This window comes from Rhamphochromis sp. 'chilingali' (genome assembly GCF_963969265.1).
Source record: "Rhamphochromis sp. 'chilingali' genome assembly, chromosome: 6".
Classification (NCBI taxonomy): Eukaryota; Metazoa; Chordata; class Actinopteri; order Cichliformes; family Cichlidae; genus Rhamphochromis; species Rhamphochromis sp. 'chilingali'.
In genome coordinates, this window is record NC_137933.1 from 1,447,345 (window position 1) to 1,467,653 (window position 20,309).

A 20,309-nucleotide genomic window follows, 5' to 3' on the forward strand; every position below is an offset into this window, starting at 1 on the left:
ACAGATAGATATTATGCACTTGCTGATTTTATAACCTTAATATTTCTACATTGGCAATATTCCCAGATGTAAACACCATAAAAACAAAAAAAACAATGTAAAGTCGTACATTCTCATGCTGTCACTCAGTTTGCTTTGCACTTACTGGTCCACAAAAAGAAAACACCTACAGGTAGAAGTATAACATCCATTGTGCATGGCTACCACCTTTCTCATTTATTCATGATTTCATGGTGCAAATTGGAACAACAATAACCAGGATCACAGTGCAAGTAGCAGCTGCAATCAGTGCTCCAATCTTACACGCCTTGGCCCTCCTAAATTCTGCCTCTTTCCTCTTGAGCAACGAGTCATAGCCTGGGGTGTAGATGTCCTCCATCCAGTACTCCAGATTATTGGGGTTTAACGACTCCTGGGTCTGATGAAAGACACAAAGACTATAAATAACAATTAGGGATGTTTTCCATTTGGCTTTAAAAAAAAAACATTTTTTAATTAAATGCTGTGTTGAGGCTGTTATTTTTAGCATCTGCATGGATGTTAAAATCACCCACAATAATTGTTTTATTGTGAGTGAGAAGTCAGACAGAAACTCTGTGTGAGGTCCAGGTGTACCATCGGTGGTAGCAAAGCTGGGGCGGAGGAGGCTGAGCATCAGGCTTTCAGATGAGTCTCTAATTCAATGATCCTGGTATCCAGAGCTTCCAATAGGCTTATTACTATAAACGTCTGAATGAATAGTGAAAAGCTCATATTCTTTAAATTACTTACAGAGTGAAATTATGTATTTTAAATGTCTAAACTCAAGAATTTCAAATGAATAACCAGAATATCTGTTGTGTGTGTATGCGTGTGTTTGTGTGTGCGCATGCATGTGTGTCTGTGCATGCGTGTGTGTCTGTTAGTGTAAGTGAGTGAAAGTGGGGAATTGTTATCAAATGAGCAGGAAAAAAAGTTTTATTTTAAAACTGTGTGTTTGTGGGGAGATAAACTATGTCTGATATCAAAATTATCTGTCATTACCATACATTTAAATTCACCACCCATTGCTAATTAAATAGGTCAATCAGGAGCTGGAATTCCAACCGGACCATGCAGCTTGCCTGGTTGGAATACACCCAAAACTGCATGACCTGCTGGTCAACTGGTCTGCTACCTTTTGAGGCCTCCATATGTTACCAACATCCACTCTGGAAGACCACCCAAGCAGCCTTCCTTTGGACGAAGGAGCAAAATAAATGGCTGCCTGACTGGAACAGGACTACTGCACTTCCCTGTACTCGTCCACCTCGGCCTTACACAGAGTTTGTCTGATTTCTCAGACTTTTTATCTGATTTAGTTCTCAGCTCAGTTAAAACAATTATTGTGGGTGATTTTAACATCCACGTAGATGCTAAAAATGACAGTCACTCTCCCCCTTTCTGGTAATCGCACGGAACAAATCAATTTTTGCCTGTTCAAAGCACAGCACACACCTCTTTTTCTGGGTCACCCCTGGGTACGATAAAAAAACACTGTATTAACTATGACAAGGATTGTATCTCGGGTTGGAGTAATAGCTGCCTTAAATGTGCCCCTCTATACGTCCAAAGTTGCAAGACCTCCTCGTGTATGGTCTTAATTTATTTATTTGTCAAAGTACTGTCCTTGGTGCTGAAGACTGAAGAAGTCAGTTGATGAGTGACCAAATGTTTCTGGAAACGCTACATCCAGATGAACACAATCAACTTTTTGGGACTTGGTGCTGAATATAAATGGCCAGGATGGATTCTTGGCTCCTTTTGGACAATATCATTGTGTGATTGTATTACGAAACAAAACAACAATTAGATACTCCAACAGATTTCATTACCCACTACTTCTTGTTGCTTTTGGTGGGATTGAAGTGAAATGGTTTCAATAATACATGCATATTTTTGTGAAGATTTTAAGTGATAAGTATGTAAAACACAAACTATATGAGATAGAAGACAGAATTTAATGAGTGACAAGAGGTGAGTGGAGAAAAAAATGCTCAGTGGATCATAGAAGGACCCCCAGAAGCCTGAATCTACAGCAGCATGACTAGGGTATGGTTCAGAAATTAAGTTGCTCGACATTTCATAATATGCAATATGTATGCAGAGCCCAGAACTGTACCTGCAGGTCAAGAGCAGTGAGCTGCTTTTCCTTCTTTCCTGAATTGCGTTTGTATTCCTCAATGGTCCAGGATGGCTGGCCACGTATCCCAGCTGATGGACTGGTGAGCCTTACATCAGCGTACAGAGAGCTGTCTTTCATATGGGCCTTGACAGAAGGGTTGAAGTGATGCGGTGAAAAAACCTGCTCAGTCAGGTAGGAATCCTTTGATTGTTTTTGGAGTCGTTGCACTTGGGGGAGCTCATATTGACGCTTTCGATCTGTCTAAGAAAACAGCGAAGGATAAACACAGCAGATTTTAATCACCGCAGAGAAATATTTACAACCATCTCACAGATATATCATTACGTCCAGATACTTTCAGCACTACTTATGTTCTTTTAAACTTGTTCCTGAGTTAACTTCAATATTCACTCCCTCCAAATGATCGATTTTTAGACACCATTGCTACAAGAATGCTCAGAAAAGTCCTATTCACTTTTCAATTAAATTCAATTTTATTTATAAAGCACCAAATCACCTCATGGTGCTTTATACTGCACGGTCATGACCCCACGATAATACAAAGACAACAGAAAACCCCAACAATCACTTGATCCCCCTTTGAGCAAGTGCTTAGTAACAGTGGAAAGGAAAAACCCAGCTACACACACACACACACACACACACACACACACACACACACACACACACACACACACACACACACACACACACACACACACACACACACCCAAGAAACACCTGATTCCAGGTCTCTCTTGGAAATTAGATCTCAATGAGATTTTTACCTGGCTGAATAAAGGACTAATAATACCCACGAACCCACTATTGACACACAAAGACACACACGCACACACTGACAATCCCCCCGGCGGTGCGGTAAGGAGACGTCCCTCTGAAACAGCAAGCCAGGACGCAGCCACAGCGCCCCACAAACGACCTGTAGACCCCCGCACCTGGCAGAGTGTGACACAGTGTGCTGTGGAGTGTGAGTGTATATACGGGATGACTATTACTGTATGAAAACTAGAGTGCTGTTGGGTGGGGGACGTGACACAAACACCCCACTGCTGAACAGCAGTACTTACACACATCCCCCAGCCGATGAGAAGAACTTTAAATTGTATTCTGGATTTAACAGGAAGCCAATGAAGGGAAGCCAACACAGGAGGAATCTGCTCTCTCTTTCTAGTCCCTGTCAGGACTCTTGCTGCAGCATTTTGGATCAGCTGAAGGCTTTTCAGGGAGTTTTTTGGACGTCCTCATAATAACAAATTACAGTAGTCTAGCCTAGAAGTAATGCAATAATATGAATCCTACAAAAATGAATACTTCAGTTTTGAATATGATTAGTCTATCTCTATTACCCCCACAACCTCACCTGCAGTCAGCCTGGAATCCAGAGCCACACCACTGTGCCAGCCTCTCTCTTCACATGTTGCCTCCTGTGAGAGTCCTGACACCCCTCCCCCACCCATCACCTTCACTCAATACCAGGTTGAGATGCAAATGAGGAGACTTCACTCAGGCAAGTCTGCTGGACCAGACGGAGTGAGTCCCCTTGTCCTCAAGGCCTGTGCCCCCCAGCTGTGTGGAGTCTTTCATAAACTGTTTATGCTGAGTCTGAGTCTGCAGAGGGTCCCGGTGATGTGGAAGACATCATGCCTCGTCCCTGTACCAAAGACGCCTCGTCCCAGTGGCCCCCAGGATTACAGGCCCGTGGCACTGACCTCCCACATCATGAAGACCCTGGAAAGGCTCATCCTGGACCAGCTGCGACCCATAGTAAGACCACATCTGGATCCCCTTCAGTTCGCTTATCAGCCTCGTCTCGGAACAGAGGACGCCATCATCTACCTGCTCAATCGTGTCTACACCCATCTGGACCAGCCGGCGAGCACTGTGAGGGTCATGTTTTTTGACTTTTCCAGTGCTTTCAACACCATCAGGCCGACCCTCCTGGGTGATAAGTTAGCAGCGATGCAGGTGGATGCTTCTCTGGTGTCCTGGATTGTTGATTACCTGACAGGAAGACCACAATATGTACGTCTCCCACAGTGTGTGTCTGACAAGGTGATCAGCAACACAGGGGCACCACAGGGGACTGTCCTCTCCCCCTTCCTCTTCACCCTCTACACCACAGACTTCAGCCACTGCACAGAGACCTCCATCTTCAGAAGTTTTCTGATGACTCTGCGGTGGTTGGATGCATCAGCAGGGATGATGAGACAGAGTACCGGGCTGTGGTCGACTCCTTTGTCACGTGGTGTGAGCAGAATCATCTGCAGCTCAACGTGGCAAAGACCAAGGAACTGATCGTGGACTTCAGGAAGACCAGGAAACACTTGACCCCTGTTTCAATCCAGGGGGTCAGTGTTGACATTGTGGAGGACTATAAATACCTTGGAGTACACATTGACAATAAACTGGACTGGGCTAAAAACACCACAGCACTTTACAGGAAGGGCCAGAGTCGTCTCTATTTCTTGAGGCGACTGAGGTCCTTCAACATCTGCCAGAAAATGCTGAGGATTTTCTATGAGTCTGTGGTGGCCAGTGCGATCCTCTATGCTGTTGCATGCTGGGGGAGCAGGCTGAGGGTCGCAGATGCCAACAGACTTAATAAACTGATCCGTAAGGCCAGCAATGTTGTGGGGATGGAGCTGGACTCCCTCAAGGTGGTGTCGGAGAGGCGGATGCTGTCCAAGATAAAGACAATGTTGGATAACACCTCCCACCCACTCCATGACATGCTGGTCAGTCACAGGAGCTCGTTCAGTGAGAGACTGAGATTACCGAAAAGCACCACTGAACGACACAGGAAATCATTCCTGCCTGTGGCCATCTCCCTGTACAACGCATCCACTTAACACACTGTTTGCTGCTACAGCTACACATGTTTCTTTTCCAAATATTTATTTATGAGTGACTTATGTATGTATGTATGTATATATATGTATATATTGTACTATTCTTAGTTAGTGTATTGTCTGTCTTGTCTTAATGTTGGTTTAAAATGGAGCACTGTAACAAAAAATAATTTCCCCCAGGGATCAATAAAGTATTCTGATTCTGATTCTGATTAACAGGCTGCATACTACAGGCTTTTAAGCTGGCAGTAAACCATTGCATAAAAAGTGTCTGTGAAGGTTCTCAGTCATCCAGGTCATCGTAGTCAAAGGAGCTTGCAAAGAAAAGCGTCTGGACTTCTTTAAGTTGCTTGAAGACGTTTCACCTCTCATCCTTGCATAAAAAGCCATCACTTGACCCAGTGTCTTAGCTGATTATAGACCAATCTCTAACCTTCCTTTCTCAAAAAATCTCAAAGATTCTTGAAAGAGTACTTGTAAATCAGCCAAACTGATAATCAGAAGAAATAGTATATCAGAAAAGTTTCCCAATTCTTAGTTTCCAAATTATAGAACAGAAACAGTAAAGCATACACGTTCTAACGAGCTACGGTGGCATTACCTTACTCTGCAGCAGCACTGTGAGGAATCTTGGAGTCATTTTTTAACCAGGATATGTCCTTCAATGTGCACATTAAACGAATATGTGGGGTTGCTTTCTTGTATTTGTGCAATATCTCTAAAATTAAAAAAACATCCTAACTCAGAGTGAAGCTGAAAAACCTTCATGGGAGAATTCGAGGCTATATGAAAACCTTTCAGGTGATTTGAAATGCTGCAGGCAAAGTACTGACAGTGACAGGAAAGAGAGCAAATGTCTCTAATGCTGGCTTCTCTTTATTGGCTACCTGTTAAATCCAAAATCGAATTTAAAATGTTTCTCCTCATACAAATTCTTGAATAATGAGGCCACATCTAATGTTAAAGACTTCATAGTAACATATCACATCACCATATCATAGTACCTACACCCTGCCAGTGATCAGATAATCAGCTGGCCAAAGGTGGAGACAGAAGACACTGACATCAAGTGGCTGGACGAGGATGGACTGAAAGACAGCTAAGAGACACTGATCATGGCAGCACAGGAACAGGCTCTAAACACAAGATCCACAGAGGCTGGGGTCTACCACACCAGGCAAGACCCCAAAGATGTGCAACATAACTGGGTGGCCAAAATAATATACAGGAACATCTGTGGTGTTTCCTGGAAGTCAAGGTCAAAATGGGACACGTCCTCTAGTGTGGTTGAGAATGACAGAGCTAAGATCAGGTGAGACTACAGATACAGACACACAAACTGGTGATGGCTAACCAACTGGACATTGTAATGGTGAACAAGCTGAGGAAGACAGTGATCGATGTAGCTATCCTGAGTGATAGCAACATCAGGAAAAAGGAACATGAGAAGCTCAAGAGGTACCCAGAGCTGAGAGATGCCAGCTTCTTCCTCTGCAGCTCTGCCATACGTTCTGTATTCTGTTTCCAGTCCACTTACTATTAAGTCATTCATACTGCAATAGCAACTTCTGTTGTTTGGAGATATTAGAAAACTCTCCTGACATACAACATAGAGATTTCTTAATCCCCTCAATCTCATCCTCAGAGACTGTACCCATCTTTGCTCAATTAAGATATAAACAAACACAGTTAACCTGTTTAGTTGTTGCTTAGCAGGAAGTTGACAGTTGGCTTCCACAATTCACAGTTGTTAAGGAATGCTAGATGTGTCAGCACTAGAGGGAAGCAATAGAAACCTTTCCCCTTTTGATTGTTACGCTAGTCGGACACCACAAAAGTGTGTTACTTGAGAATGTCAAGCAGATTGTTGATATTAGCCGACCTTGTTGGTTTGTGACGCCAATCAGTTGATAATGTGCAAATGACAAGGCACAGGAGCAAAACATAAGGTGCTTTGTGAAGGGAAAAGTAGGAGCATTCACTGTCCACAACCCTAGTCAGTCTGTCTTCTGCAAAAATGGCTGGAGGCTAATAAGGAAGCCTGGTCCTGGGCTATTGAAGCCTGGTTGTGGCCTGGTGGCTGAGCTTGGTGACTGCTGGAGGATCCTGGGCCTGATGTTGGATAAGAAGGCCTGACTCACGGTCTCTGCTCTGACTCATGCCAAAGGTGTTCCATCAGTTAGAGGTCTGTCCAGGCCAATCAGATGTTTCTACACCAGGGTCACCAGTAAGACACAACACACAAGCTTGTTAAGGTGACCAAAATGCAGCCAAGACTAAAACAATGACTGGTTTCTTATACTAACTCCAGTTCAGCATAATGCATGATCTAACATCACCTTCACAAGAAGAATGACAGATACAAATAAGAATGTGCATTTAGTTAAGTAGACGAATATCAGCAGTTATACTTATAAACCTACTGCCCCGATATCTCGTCTGATCATACAAGTGATAACTCCAGGACACAATATACATTCCAGATTGTTTCCCTTTAAAAACTCTCTCATGCTTTGTGAATACAATGTAAAATGATTCCATAAAATCTACAAGTGCCATGCAAAATTCTTGTTACTGAATTTGTGTTTCTTTATACAAACACACACACACACACACATACCTCTTTAACCTTCCGATGCCTATCCTTGTCTCTGTCCTCAGGGTGACAGGAGTAGGACACAGTCCCCCGGTCCTGTAGAGAGTTGGTTATGCTAGCAACCTTCGACTCGGTAGCCATGGGCTCCTCGTTGAGTGAACAGGAAGACCTTCTGAATAGCATGCCTTTCTTCACAGCCTTAATCCCAAGAGTGTTGCTATTACTCCCATCTGAGCAACACCACTCTCCGACATATCCATTGTCTGTTTTCACATTGTGACCAGTGGTGTTGCACTGGTAAACATGGGGTGAAAGAGCAGTACTGTTGAAATGTGGATGTGGGTAGGGTTGAGCCTTTGTCGGTGTGGCATTGGACCTGGATGATGATGATGATGCTTTCTCCCCGTGCCTCCCATTGGCCTCAGGCTCCTGGATCTTTTCATCCAGTTTGTTGAGCTTGGAAAGTACCTGGGATATTTCACTGCGAACCCCCGACAAAGACTCCAACTTCTTCTCAATCTCACCAATTCTCCTCACAAGCTTACACACACTTGTTTTGAGCTCATCATCAGTGTTTTCAAGTGAATGGAACAGGCGGTCTACCTTAGACTTGGCTAATTTGACTGTGTTGCATTCAGGGGAGCTGTCACCTTCTGACTTTACCTGAGACAGAGACCCATTACTATTGTAACATGATGACTGAACAACACCCAGAGAGTCACAAACACTCATATCATCCAGAAAACGAAAAATATCACTTATGTCATCACTAATGACCTCACACTCCTCAACTGAGCGTTTCAAACCGTGCCTTTCGTTGTCGTTATACTTAGATTGGTATTCTTTCAGCTTCTTCTGTTCAATCCGCTCAGTTTGTGTTCCAACACTAGAGGCGCTTTCCCCTTCTTGAAAGGATGCATTCTTCGTATTTTTGTCCCCAAACCTTTTGGCTACGTCTCCATTGTCCAGACCTCCGGGTCCCCTACCCATCAGTGATATATCCTTGGGTTTTATTTCAGTACTTTTCTTTGCAAAGCCAGGTGACGCTGATACCTTTTGCATCGGGGTGTGAAAATATTGCTCACTCTCAGTGGTAATAATGTTACACTGATGGTTTTCTTTGAGTGGTCTGCTGCTTTGAAAAATCCTTTCTGAAACAGGAGGGCCCTCTTCTGCGTTGAGACTGAGGCTCTTCATGGGCCATACTGGCTGTTTCCCTGCTTTGTTAATGTGCTTCTTGCTACTAACACACTCAGAGACGGTGGTTGGACCAAAATAAGTTGACACCTGTAAGTCATCCAGGCTCTCGTGCTTCACCCTCCGTCTGTCCTGTAGGGGGGAGTTAAGTGGCGGTTCAAAGTAGGGGTTACTGTAGGGCAGTTCGAAGCTACGGTTGAAGAAGGTAGCAGGCTTACGTAACTCCCTATAACCTTCAGCAGCCTTACTGCCCTGTTTGCACTCACTGGTGATGACCTGCAACAATAACCAAGACAAAGATGGAGTTGGCTTAAAGGCACAAAAATGCAGCAATTATCAATCATAACTCGGGGATTAAGAAAGTTTAGAATTATGAAATAACACAATACTACAGAGAAATCTGGGCAATAACTGATTTATAAAATACAAATGGACTAATTTGATCTTCGGTGTAGAGAATCTAGTCACATCATCCATTATGTTACTATTTTTTAGCACATCAATCAACTTTAATTACAAGACAATAGAGGTGTCAGGAACATCTGTATCAATAAACTGTACAAAACCGTATACAAAACATTTTTATTATACTATGTGTGTGTGTTATTGACAGGACATCGAATCTTTCATGTTTAGTTCGTTTAGAATATTTGGGATGTGAGATTATTAAGATAACACTATTATTCACTAAATCAAAGCAGGTATTGATAATAGTGGGAGAAAATAAGTAAATATTAAAACACTCTCGTGTGTGTTGTACACAAGGTGCCACTTTAGCTCAGTGGGTGAGCAGGAAACCACATGACCGGCGGGCAGCAGCCCAGGTGTATGACCTGTGGCCTTGTGCTGCATGTCCACCCACTCTCCCACTTTCTGTCTGTCTTTACTGGTTCACAATTCTAAAAGAAGCAAAACATTTTCGACACGGTCAGTTCAGGGAGCCAGCATATGATTAAGGGTCGCAAAGGGGAAAATGCACCCACTCAGTACTTGCATATTCTTTATAATTTGTCTGTTCAGAAAATGGAGGCTTAGGTTAGCACTTGTTGTTTTTGTGACAATGAATATTTCATTGGGTGGCTGTTACATTTCCTGACACCAGCTGTATTTGTCAGTGTGAGGAATGTTTACTTTGCTAAAGCAGAAGAGTCAAAGTTGAGGAGAAATACTTGTGGTGTCATATCATAGTATTGTGTTGTTTGGCCATCAAACTAGTGAGCAGCAAAACATATGATCAAGGCCACCGGCCTGTGGGTCACACTTTAACAACCTTGTATTATTGTTTTTTTTTCATCACTGCATTTCAGAGGACGTAAATAAAATGCCCATAACATTGCCTTCAAATTTTTAAAAATGTTTTACATATATGTTTACGTGTTTGTGTGCATTTTTGTGTGTCTACAAACACGGGTTAGGGTATAATTTAGTATATTTAAATTATGAATCTCCAATAGACTATTCAACTCAAATGAAACTCAAATTTCCATTTCGTTTACTAAACTTGTGTACCATCTCATATGTCACCTGGCCGTCTCCCTATAGACATCTGTCTCAGTAATTCCTTTCAACAGCACCCTAAAAACACAAACCTGTGGTGAAAAAGCCACAAAATTGTGAAAATCCTTCTTAAAATCGTTTCTCTTCTGGATGCAAGTGTGAAGAGAGAAGGGCTCTGGATGTCCCATGTTCTGCAGGGACTCCTGGTCAGTGGTGGACTCGGTGTCTATGTCCATAGGAAAGTAGGTGCTCTGCATTTCACAAGGTGGTGATGGTGGACTGCTGCTAGAGTACTGAGGCAGATGATGCAGCTTGTCCAGAGAGCCTGCTCTACATTTCATGTCTTTCCTCATGCCCAGGAGGAAGTTTGGTCCTGAGGAGACAAGAAAGCGCTGCCGGCTGTTGCAATCAGAGGAATTAGCACAGGGAGGGGTGTTCTGAGCCACAGGATGCTGCTGAGAGTGGTGGTGATGGCGCCCTTCCCTGGGGTGATCCATGTGCTCATAACCAATCCCCCTGTCACAGTCCTGATACTTAAGGTGATCACTGTCAGACCTGCAGAACTCCACTGACTGACTCTTGTGAAACGTGGCTCTTTGAACTATAGGAAGCTTATCTTTGGCTATTCCTCCATTCATGTGGATCAAATTGAACATGGTGACAATGTCCGCTGCAACCATGAGCTTTTTGGACAGCGGGTCCTCAGTGGAACAGCGCATCTTGTCCTTGAAGAGGGTGGCTGGGAAGGCAGGGTCCAGGCAGGCTGTGTGGAAGAGCAGGCTGCGGAGCTTGGCCAAGTGCACCAAGTCAAAGCGAGCACACAGAGACTTGCACAGGTCCTGGTAGGACATGGTGGTGTGCTTGGTGTCCAACTCTTCCAGGATCCGAACCAGGAACAGAGAATACTCTGGGAGGGAGTCCATGGCTGCTGGATGGCAGGAAGAAAGAATCGGTTCTTCCTCAGGAGAGGCTTGACACCTGGAAACAACACAGTCAAATGTTCATTCTGTGCTAATCTGGTTTTCTGTGAAATAAGACACATAACAGAATCAAACAGACACAATGCAGACAGGCCACAGTCACAACAACGAATATAATGGACGAAAAAGTTAACACAATTCCTTCCCATCCAATCGATAACCTACATTCTGACAATAACAGCAATAGTGACATGTCTGTCAAAATCAATAAATACAAATCAACATTTCACGTTTTTAGTTGTATTCAGGGGCGGATCTACTGCGGTGGCAACTAATCTCTTGTCATCCTTGTGCCATTGTAGTTTTGCATATGACAGTGTTGTCTATTGCAGTGAGATTTTAGATTTCAACACTGTAGAAATGGAATGAAGGTGTGCGGTATTAACCCTCTGGGGTCTACGGACACGTCATCGCCTCCAAATCACATGACATAGCAACAAGATGCAGACTGACTGAGTCGTCATTTCAATTTCAATTTCCTTTGACAGTTCAGACTTCAAACTATATAGTAGTTTTTAAATTGTGTTAATACGCCATGTGAAAACAGAGTTATATATATATAGACAATGCTTTTTTCTGAATACTATCGTCACGTTTTGTGCAAGAAGAAATTGTAAAAACTGCATTTTCTAAGGACAGCACAAAACAACAACATGAACAACAACAACAAAACGTCACTACTTTCCTATTGGTGGGAAAATGTACCATGTGGACCTTAGGAAGGTGAGAGAGCTTTGGGAGTGACGATGGTGAGAGCAAGTGAGCGAGAAAGAGGAGACATCAACAGTGTGGTTTGAGAGATTTGTGACATTTAGCGTGTTTGGAGTGTACAGTTAGTGTATAGTGTAGTCATTGTTTTGTTTTGTGTGACACTGAGGGCACTGCTGGATGTCACAGTCGCTGCCAAAAAGTCATCAAAGGCAGATTGCAGTGTAAACGCTGTCTCCAGGTGGGAAACAGGAGTGATACACTTCCTGTTGTCATACCTGCAGGTTTCAGGAGTGTGATGTGCTCCTCTGTCTTGTGGTGGACAGAAACTATTTTTTGGAGTGGCACAAATAATTTGTGTGGCATCTTATTGTGACACAAAACAGTGAAGAAGGCGCAGCAGCGCCTCTTCTTTCTCAGGAGACTGAAAAGATTCGGCATGAGCCCCTGCATCCTCAGGACCTTCTATCACTGTGCCATTGAGAGCATCCTCACTGGATACATCACCACCTGGTATGGCAACAGCACCGCCTACAACTGCAAAGCTCTCCAGCGAGTAGTGCGGTGCTCTGAACGGATAATTGGAGGTGAGCTTCCCTCCCTCCAAGACATCTACAGGAAGCGCTGCCTGAGGAAAGCGGGGAGGATCATCAAGGACTCCAGTCACCCCAGCCATAAACTGTTCAGACTGCTTCCATCAGGAAGGAGGTTCTGCAGCATCCGGTCCCGTACCAGCAGACTGAGAGACAGCTTCTTCCACCAGGCCATCAGACTGCTGAACACGTCATAGACACCTCAGCTTCACTACTGGAACTTCAACATTATGCACTCCATACTGTACAGTAATGCCACTGTTTTGCACATATTCAACTCTGTATATTTTATATATTTTATTATTATTATTATTATTATTATTATTATTTATTTTTTTATTTTTTTTACTATTTAATTTTTAAAAATGTTTACACACACACACACACACACACACACACACACACACACACACACGTAGGAAAATATTTAGTATACACATCCAGAAATGCATACACTATTATATATTGTACATATATTTATTAGTTTCAGATGTAGCCATTCTTGTAATTTGCTTGTTTACATTATTGTATTTTGCACAACTCTGTTGCTTGTGAAGCTCGCACACAAGAATTTCACTCGCATGTGCTGTGCCAGTGTGCCTGCACATGTGATGTGACAATAAAAGTGATTTGATTTGATTTGATTTGTATAATTTTAGTTTTAGTAGTAGGCTCAAATAGTTGTACAGAAAACACAGAGGCCTTGGCTGCATCTTTAGAAAAATAGTTGTTTATAATTTTATTGTATGCAAAAATTGTGCATAAGTTTTTAAAATTCACAGTTTTCGCTAAACATGTTTGTGGCTTTTACAGTAACAAAATACAACTTTCTTCTACTCAGATTTTGTGTTTTTTGTGTGATTTTAGATTATTGTGCCCATATTATACTATGACAGTATGCCAGTGAAAACATAACTGTAAATTCAGATTGTGCTGAAATAAAAGATACCACACAAGACAAGGTAAATAATTTTTAAAAGTGAAATACAAAGGTAAAATGAAAAGCAGTCAAAAATGGCCAGTTATACCCTGGCCCTCAATAAATTATGACAAATTAGGTTTAAATTTCAGGTGAAAAATCTTTTCATGACAGTGCAGATTTTGTGTAAATGTAACCTTGTAACCACGTGGTTATTTCTAATTTAACTAAACCACCTCATGTTGTGTAGATTTCTGAATTTTGTACTTATTGGGCTATGTTTATTTATTACACAGGCTATACAGTACATGAAATCTACATTCACTTGTTTTATGTAACAGATATTTTCCATTTGTTTGGGCTAAAGAAAATAAGAACCTACGAAACGTGTACATTTACTGCGTTTGACGTATTTTAACCATATATAATGCATATTACAGAATGTATGTAAAGAAATTGCTTTGATTTTGCCACCCCATTTGATTCCTATGCCACCCTAAGAAAATTTCTTTAGATCCGCCCCTGGTTGTATTTGTACAAAAATCACTTACACGGACTCACTGTGAACAGAGCTGAGAATCATCTGATCAGCTGGGTGCGGGATCGAAACGGCACGGCGCTCGTTAGAGCCAAAAAACGGGAAAATGAATGGAGGATCATCTGGATGTGAATCCGCAGCGCGCACCCCGCAGCATCCAAAAACGCCTTCAGCCCGTTACATTATCCGCCAGCCTACAGAGGAGCAAACCAAACCCACACGCATGACCACAGCGAACTGTGAACACAATGACATTTAGTGTCCCGGTTGGTTTAAACGTTAAACACGGATCCACGCTCCTGCCCACGCAGAGCGGGCTGTAGTGAATCCATTGACCTACGTTTTCCCTCCTGGTTTACTGCTGACTACAGCTGTGGGTCTGTCGCGAAGGGCCTGGGTGGAAATTCAAACTGCCTGCTGTGCGAAGCCTGAGTACTATCAAATTAACTGGACACCAACAGCACTGATTTCCGCTTTCAGAGGAAAAGCTTGAGAAGTAACACAAACACAAAAACACGTTTTCACTTAGAAGCAACAATTCTGATCAGCAGCAAGAATTGCATCAGCAGTTTGATTTATCTTATTGCTTTCCAGCAACGTCATCAGTGTTTTTAATGCATTCATCTATTTGTTTGTTTGCATTTCAGTTGAACTTTGCTTAATTATAGCAGATTTTATCTGCCAGACACCCATCGTTACAGTATTTAATCGCTTCCTTCATGTTGTTTTGCAGTAACAACATCGCTTTGACATGTAATGTAGCACCCGAAGAACCGCGTTGAAAAGATGCGGGCATTTATTTTGAAGGCGGAGAGTCGTATTTCCGTTCACAGACTGGGTGATGCTGCGGGGTCGCTGCGGTTCTTTGTTTCTACTCAGAATGATGTAACTACACTTAGCATCCGACACAATATGCCGTCTGCGATCTCACACGCGCTATTATTTCACAGGATGCTACACTTGACATCTGTGACTGCTGACCAGTAATCAGTGTAGAAAAATTAATCATTATACAAACAAAAGTGTCATACGTATCTCATTATTATTGAGAAATAGTGCGTTTAGGTTGTTTGTTGCTGTTTTGATTTTTTGTTTTGATTTTAAATCAGTGTGTCACTAACTTTTGTTCCTTAACCATATGCAGTGTACATTTGATCTGCAGTGGGCTGGTCCAGTAAAACCATTGTACATAACCAATAAACATGAAGCATGCTTGAACAGGAAAATAAATAATATGTATTTTGTGCCGTGCAGTGATCGACATTAGGGTTTGATTAGCACGTAATGTTAAAAACTAAAGTTCTTGTTACATTTAGTGAGCTATTTTAACTCTATATTTGAAGTATTTATAAATGTACAAATATTTTTACTTTCTCTGAATTCTCTTTATTTAAATTAGTTTGTACCTTTTAAGATGTCAGTAAGCATAAAATCATCTATTTATTTAAGCTTTTTGCTATTTATGGAGGACAACATGACTGCGGTATGACACAAATGTGGGTGTGTCCTCATCTCCCAGAGGAGTCCAAATTGTCATCAAACAGACCAACAGACAGAAAAAAACATTTGAAAATAAACAACCAAACTATGAGCTGTGATTTAATTACTTAATTACTACTTGATTTAATTACTTTATGATCTCTGTGAAAATTTCTTCCACATCATTTACTGTATATTTCACAGCACTGTAGGTGCAGTGAATGCTTAAACTGTACTGACTGGAATATACCTGACATTCAGTGACATTTAGTATACTTTGTTGGGATTTGGCTGGGTTTTGATGAATTCATCATCCAACTTTTGAGTATTACTTTTCAAACTGAAGAAATAAAGACAAGCATCATGTAAAAACATAAAATAAAACCACACATTGTCTTTGATCATCATTTATGAATCTATGCACTCACATATTAAAATAAATTAACTTAAATCAGTAGTGCCATCTCCGGTCTTGGCAGAGGGCAGTGATATAAAGAATAGGAGAACTGACAGCTATTCTTAAAAAAATAAAAATAAAAAATCCATTTACCTATTTTGAAAAAACGATTTTGGAAATCGGAAAATGGTTTTTGAAACGAGGTTTTCATTGAGAGTTTAATTCTTTTTTGTGAAATTAATTAATTAATGGATCAATAATTCATCCTTGTGTACAGGAGGTAAACAACACAGACTCAAACACAGGCTGAGATAACACAACTAAGATCACTGAGAACTAAAGAAACCCAAAAACATGAACAACAATAATTAAAGAATTACAAAGACTGAAACACAAATACTGGATCGCAGTTTCAGTACCGTGAGAGTAACAGTGTGTTTTAAACAAGACTTAAAAACAGCCTGGCACTTTTCTGTCACCAAGTGGGTCACAAATCTGGGACACTGTTAACATAAAAATCACACAGCTGCTCAGAGTGATGTCAGGATGCAGGATGGTTGTTTCTCTTTTCTGCTCTCAAATCGTGTACACGTGATGGTGTAACTGTATCTTAAACATTTCTCCCTATATACTCATTGTGTTGACCGACAGCGGTGTCAAGAAGTGTTTGAACCTTTCCTGATTTCCTATTTTTTATATGTTTATCACACATAAATTGATGATCAGCAAAAAATGTAATTGTTAGACACAAGTCAACACAAAATGCAGTTTCTACCACCAGCATATCTCACTGTTTATAAGTGAATTCTAAATTTACGTGGCGAATTCTAAAATATGAAAAAATGTCAAATTTCAAGATTTACATTCAGTCTTAAAAAAAGACCACTTTCTAGGCTTTTCCAGAATTTTCAGCTGCACGTCACAACCTTTTAATCAAGTTTCAGGCAAAAATGTTCATAAATATAAGAGATACTTAAATCACAGCATAAAATATTTTTAATACTTACATACAGTATTCTTCATAGAAAGTATAATTTTCATTTTATTAAATTAACCATCTATGACACGTCTTTATGCATGAATATACAAACAAATGCATGCATACACAAATACCCAGCTCTCAATCAGCACGGTGAAAAACACTTACTATTGAAATTTTATTAATGAAACATGGTGTATGTGCAACTAACAAAGAACAGTACAAGAATAATAAAGAATATTTATACCATAAGAAAAAAAGTATTGTCAAAACAATGGTATCAATCCACCAACAAATAAAAGCAGACAGCCATTAATTGTAAGGATCATACACGGACATAATCTGAATTCCACAAATGTGAAACAAGTTATAAGATAGCACCATTCAACCAACTGTAAAACACGTTTATCATATGATGATATACACACCAACACGCATGTGTTCTCCCTGACTGTATAAGGGAAATGAACTGGCATTCATACAGCACCTTCTAGTCTTACAGCTAAAAGCATTAAAGACCCCATAAAATTCATCAAGTATTACATTTTTTGGCCATTTGAGAAAAAATATTATATCTGGCTATTTTATCTGGATAGTAATCACACTAGTAACTGATGTTCTTTTGAGCACCTCATACTGAGGAAAATAAGTGCTTATAACTTTTGATTGGCAGTTTTAAAAGAGGAAGAAGCAGCACCAGTGAGGTTTGAACAGGCTGAACAGAATTGTCAGCTGTGTCTACAACAAATACTGGTTCTGACTTGTGTTTAGCTGTATATGCAACTATACAGGTTAACTAGCTTCAGGTCTTGGTGCATCTAATCAGATACTGCTAGCGAAATAGTTATATTCTTGCTCCTGATCACTACAGGCAGTTTAAATGATTGAACTGTAAAATCTTACTATCAAACTAAAAAAGATTAGCTGACCTAATTCCTTTGCACAACTTTATAAAAACAAAAACTACCAGGATCAAAATTGACAGCAACTGCTATCACAACTAGAGATCAATGAGGTACATGAACGCTACGGCAAGGGGAAGCCAGGACTTTAGGTCAGGACGAGATATTGTGATCCCCACCCTCTGAGATGGATACCAAGCCCCCCCCAAAAAACTGATGCGTTCAAGGTGTTCAGTATGGCAGCTGGAAAACTGGACCCTTTTGGTCGATTACCAAGAATACGTGAAGTACGCTCCCAAGGTGTGACCATCACCGAAACCAACCAGCTCTGAATATCTCAGGCGGCAGTAACTTGAGAAAGAAGAAGAGCAAGTAGAGGAACCATTTTGGAAGGCACAGAGGCACTAATCATGTTTGCACAGGAACAAGCAAGATTGATAGAGGCTGGGATCTACCACACCAGGCAAGACCTCAGGTGCAGGCTGTGCAAAGAGGTCCCAAGATGCTAGCAGACAGGGCATGGCTGGCATAGTATACAGGGATATCTGTGCCAAATATAGCCTAAAGTCCCAAGGTCAAAATGGAATACCCCCCTTAGGGTGGTGGAGAATGACTGAGTGCAAACCAAACACTACCAGAGCCCCAGAATTTGTTTTCATCGTTATCTGCTACATGAGCTTTCCACACCCGAGTAAGATCAGTGTGTCTTCTATTATAAGCTGGAGTGATTCAGTAGAGTTCTACAGTATTTTACAATGGCTCCTGATCATAGGCACATATTACAGTAATTTATTAATACTTACATAATGTTACTTAAACATTAAAAAAGTGACCAATGATTTGAAATTTGCTATATAACAGAAACAATACAAAAGAAGGAGAGGGGAAAGTTCATGCTTACTCTGAATCACATGTTATTTAGTGGACCTGCCAGGTTATTATATAACACACATTTGTCAGTTGCTGTGTACAATAAAGTTTGTTCTTTGTTTTTGTCTACAGCAAGTAAAATATCAGATATTTTCTAATGTGCATTAAAATTACAAGCTAAATATTCTTGTTTCCAGTATACATTTATGTATACTTACCTTTTTTGTTTTAAATTAAAAAAAACCCAAAGAATTTCTGTAGATTATTTATCAGTATTATATAACATTTAAAAGGGAGTATGTGCTTTTGGTTATTAGCGCTTGTGCAGTATTTTGTTAGCATAAAAGACCCGACAGGTTTCACAGCATCGTTGGTACCACCTCATGTCCTGACAAAGGTCTTTATCCCGGATCACATGACAGTACACTGTCCACCTGTCCCCCAAGCACTTGTAGGTCAGAGCAGCTGTTGGGGTGGAAGAGAAGAAAGCAGCAATTCAGTATATTTAGCAGATGTGAGAGTCTTGTTAAATGTTAATAAAAGTGTACTTCATTAGCAATGCCTTCCCAGCAATCAATCGTATCTTTTTACCAGTGTGACAAATTGAGTGGGATCATTCCATTTTTGTTCTAACAATGTCCTCCTAAGCATTTCTTTTAATTCCCCATTATACTACTTTTTCTTTTAATTAAATTATATTGCCAAAAATGTTAACCCACCTAAATAATTGATGTTCTAATCACTTCCACATAACCACAAGCGTGTAAAGTTAAGCAGCTAGGCATGTAAAATGCTTCTACAAACAGGAGTTCATTGAATTCCAGCATGGTGCTGTGATGCGATGTCACCTGTGCATCCCATCGCAGGTGGCATCCCATCACAGCACCATGCTACTAAATATTCCACAGTTAGTGGCAAAGCAGAAGTGACTGTGAATGATAGCAACTCAGCCATGAAGCGGTAGGCCAGCATCCAAGGTCAGTGGATACTGAGGCACATAATGTGCAGGGGTAGCCAATTTTCTGCAAAGTTGCTACAGACCCCTAAACTTCATGGGGTCTTCAGATTAGCTCAATAACAGTTTGGGTTTCTATGGTCGAGCCTTACACCACCAAGTGTAGAGCAGTAGAGGCGTGTTCTCTGGAGTGTTGAATCACGCTTCTCCATTTCAGGTTACCAGCTTTGTTGGAACAGTTTGGGAATGCCTCCGTCCTGCTCCAACATGACTGTGCACCAGTGCAAAAAGCAAGGTCTATAGAAACATTCGCAGAGCCAGTTTGGTGTGGAAGAACTTAACTGAGTCCTGACATCAACCAGACAGAACACTTTTAGGAACTAGAGCATATACTGAGAGCCATGCCTTCTGTTTGATCTGAAAAATGAGCTTCTGAAAGAATAGTTTAAAAATTCCCATAAGCATACTCCTATACCTTGTGGAAAGCCTTCACAGAGGAGTTGAAGCTATTATAGCTGCATAGGGTGGGTCAACATCGTGTTAAATAAAGAATGGACTGTCACTCAAGTACATATGCATGTAGAGATGGAATTGAGAACCGGTTCCCAGTCGTCCAACTCCTTGGAACTGCTATCAATCTTATTTACCGGTTCAATTTGCATATGCACTACAATCAGCTGATTTCA

At 41.1% G+C, this 20,309-nt stretch overlaps 2 protein-coding genes across 8 annotated transcripts in view; both read right to left on the reverse strand.

Moving 5' to 3' along the window:
* Positions 1–14,463, reverse strand: minar1 (membrane integral NOTCH2 associated receptor 1). 7 transcript variants are annotated; one of them, XM_080884865.1, is made up of 6 exons: positions 14,382–14,463; positions 14,055–14,235; positions 10,396–11,281; positions 7,634–9,082; positions 2,141–2,404; positions 1–418 (listed from the first exon to the last, which is right to left on the reverse strand). In XM_080884865.1, the coding sequence occupies exons 2-6, from the start codon at positions 14,084–14,086 to the stop codon at positions 221–223; spliced, it is 2,829 nt and encodes a 942-aa protein (XP_080740991.1). In that variant the 5' UTR covers positions 14,087–14,235; positions 14,382–14,463; the 3' UTR covers positions 1–220. The 7 variants fall into 7 exon arrangements, with proteins under 7 accessions (XP_080740991.1, XP_080740993.1, XP_080740992.1 ...); XM_080884867.1 differs by adding an exon at positions 12,270–12,766 and having other exon boundaries at positions 14,055–14,454; XM_080884866.1 differs by having other exon boundaries at positions 14,065–14,454.
* Positions 14,464–16,214: 1,751 nt separating this feature from the next.
* adamts17 (ADAM metallopeptidase with thrombospondin type 1 motif, 17) overlaps positions 16,215–20,309 on the reverse strand; it is a 100,215-nt gene continuing 96,120 nt past the window's right edge. The window contains exon 23 of the mRNA XM_080884375.1: positions 16,215–19,133. Within this exon, the coding sequence (XP_080740501.1) occupies positions 18,982–19,133 (152 nt within the window). The 3' untranslated portion in view covers positions 16,215–18,981. The remainder of the gene's footprint in view (positions 19,134–20,309) is intronic.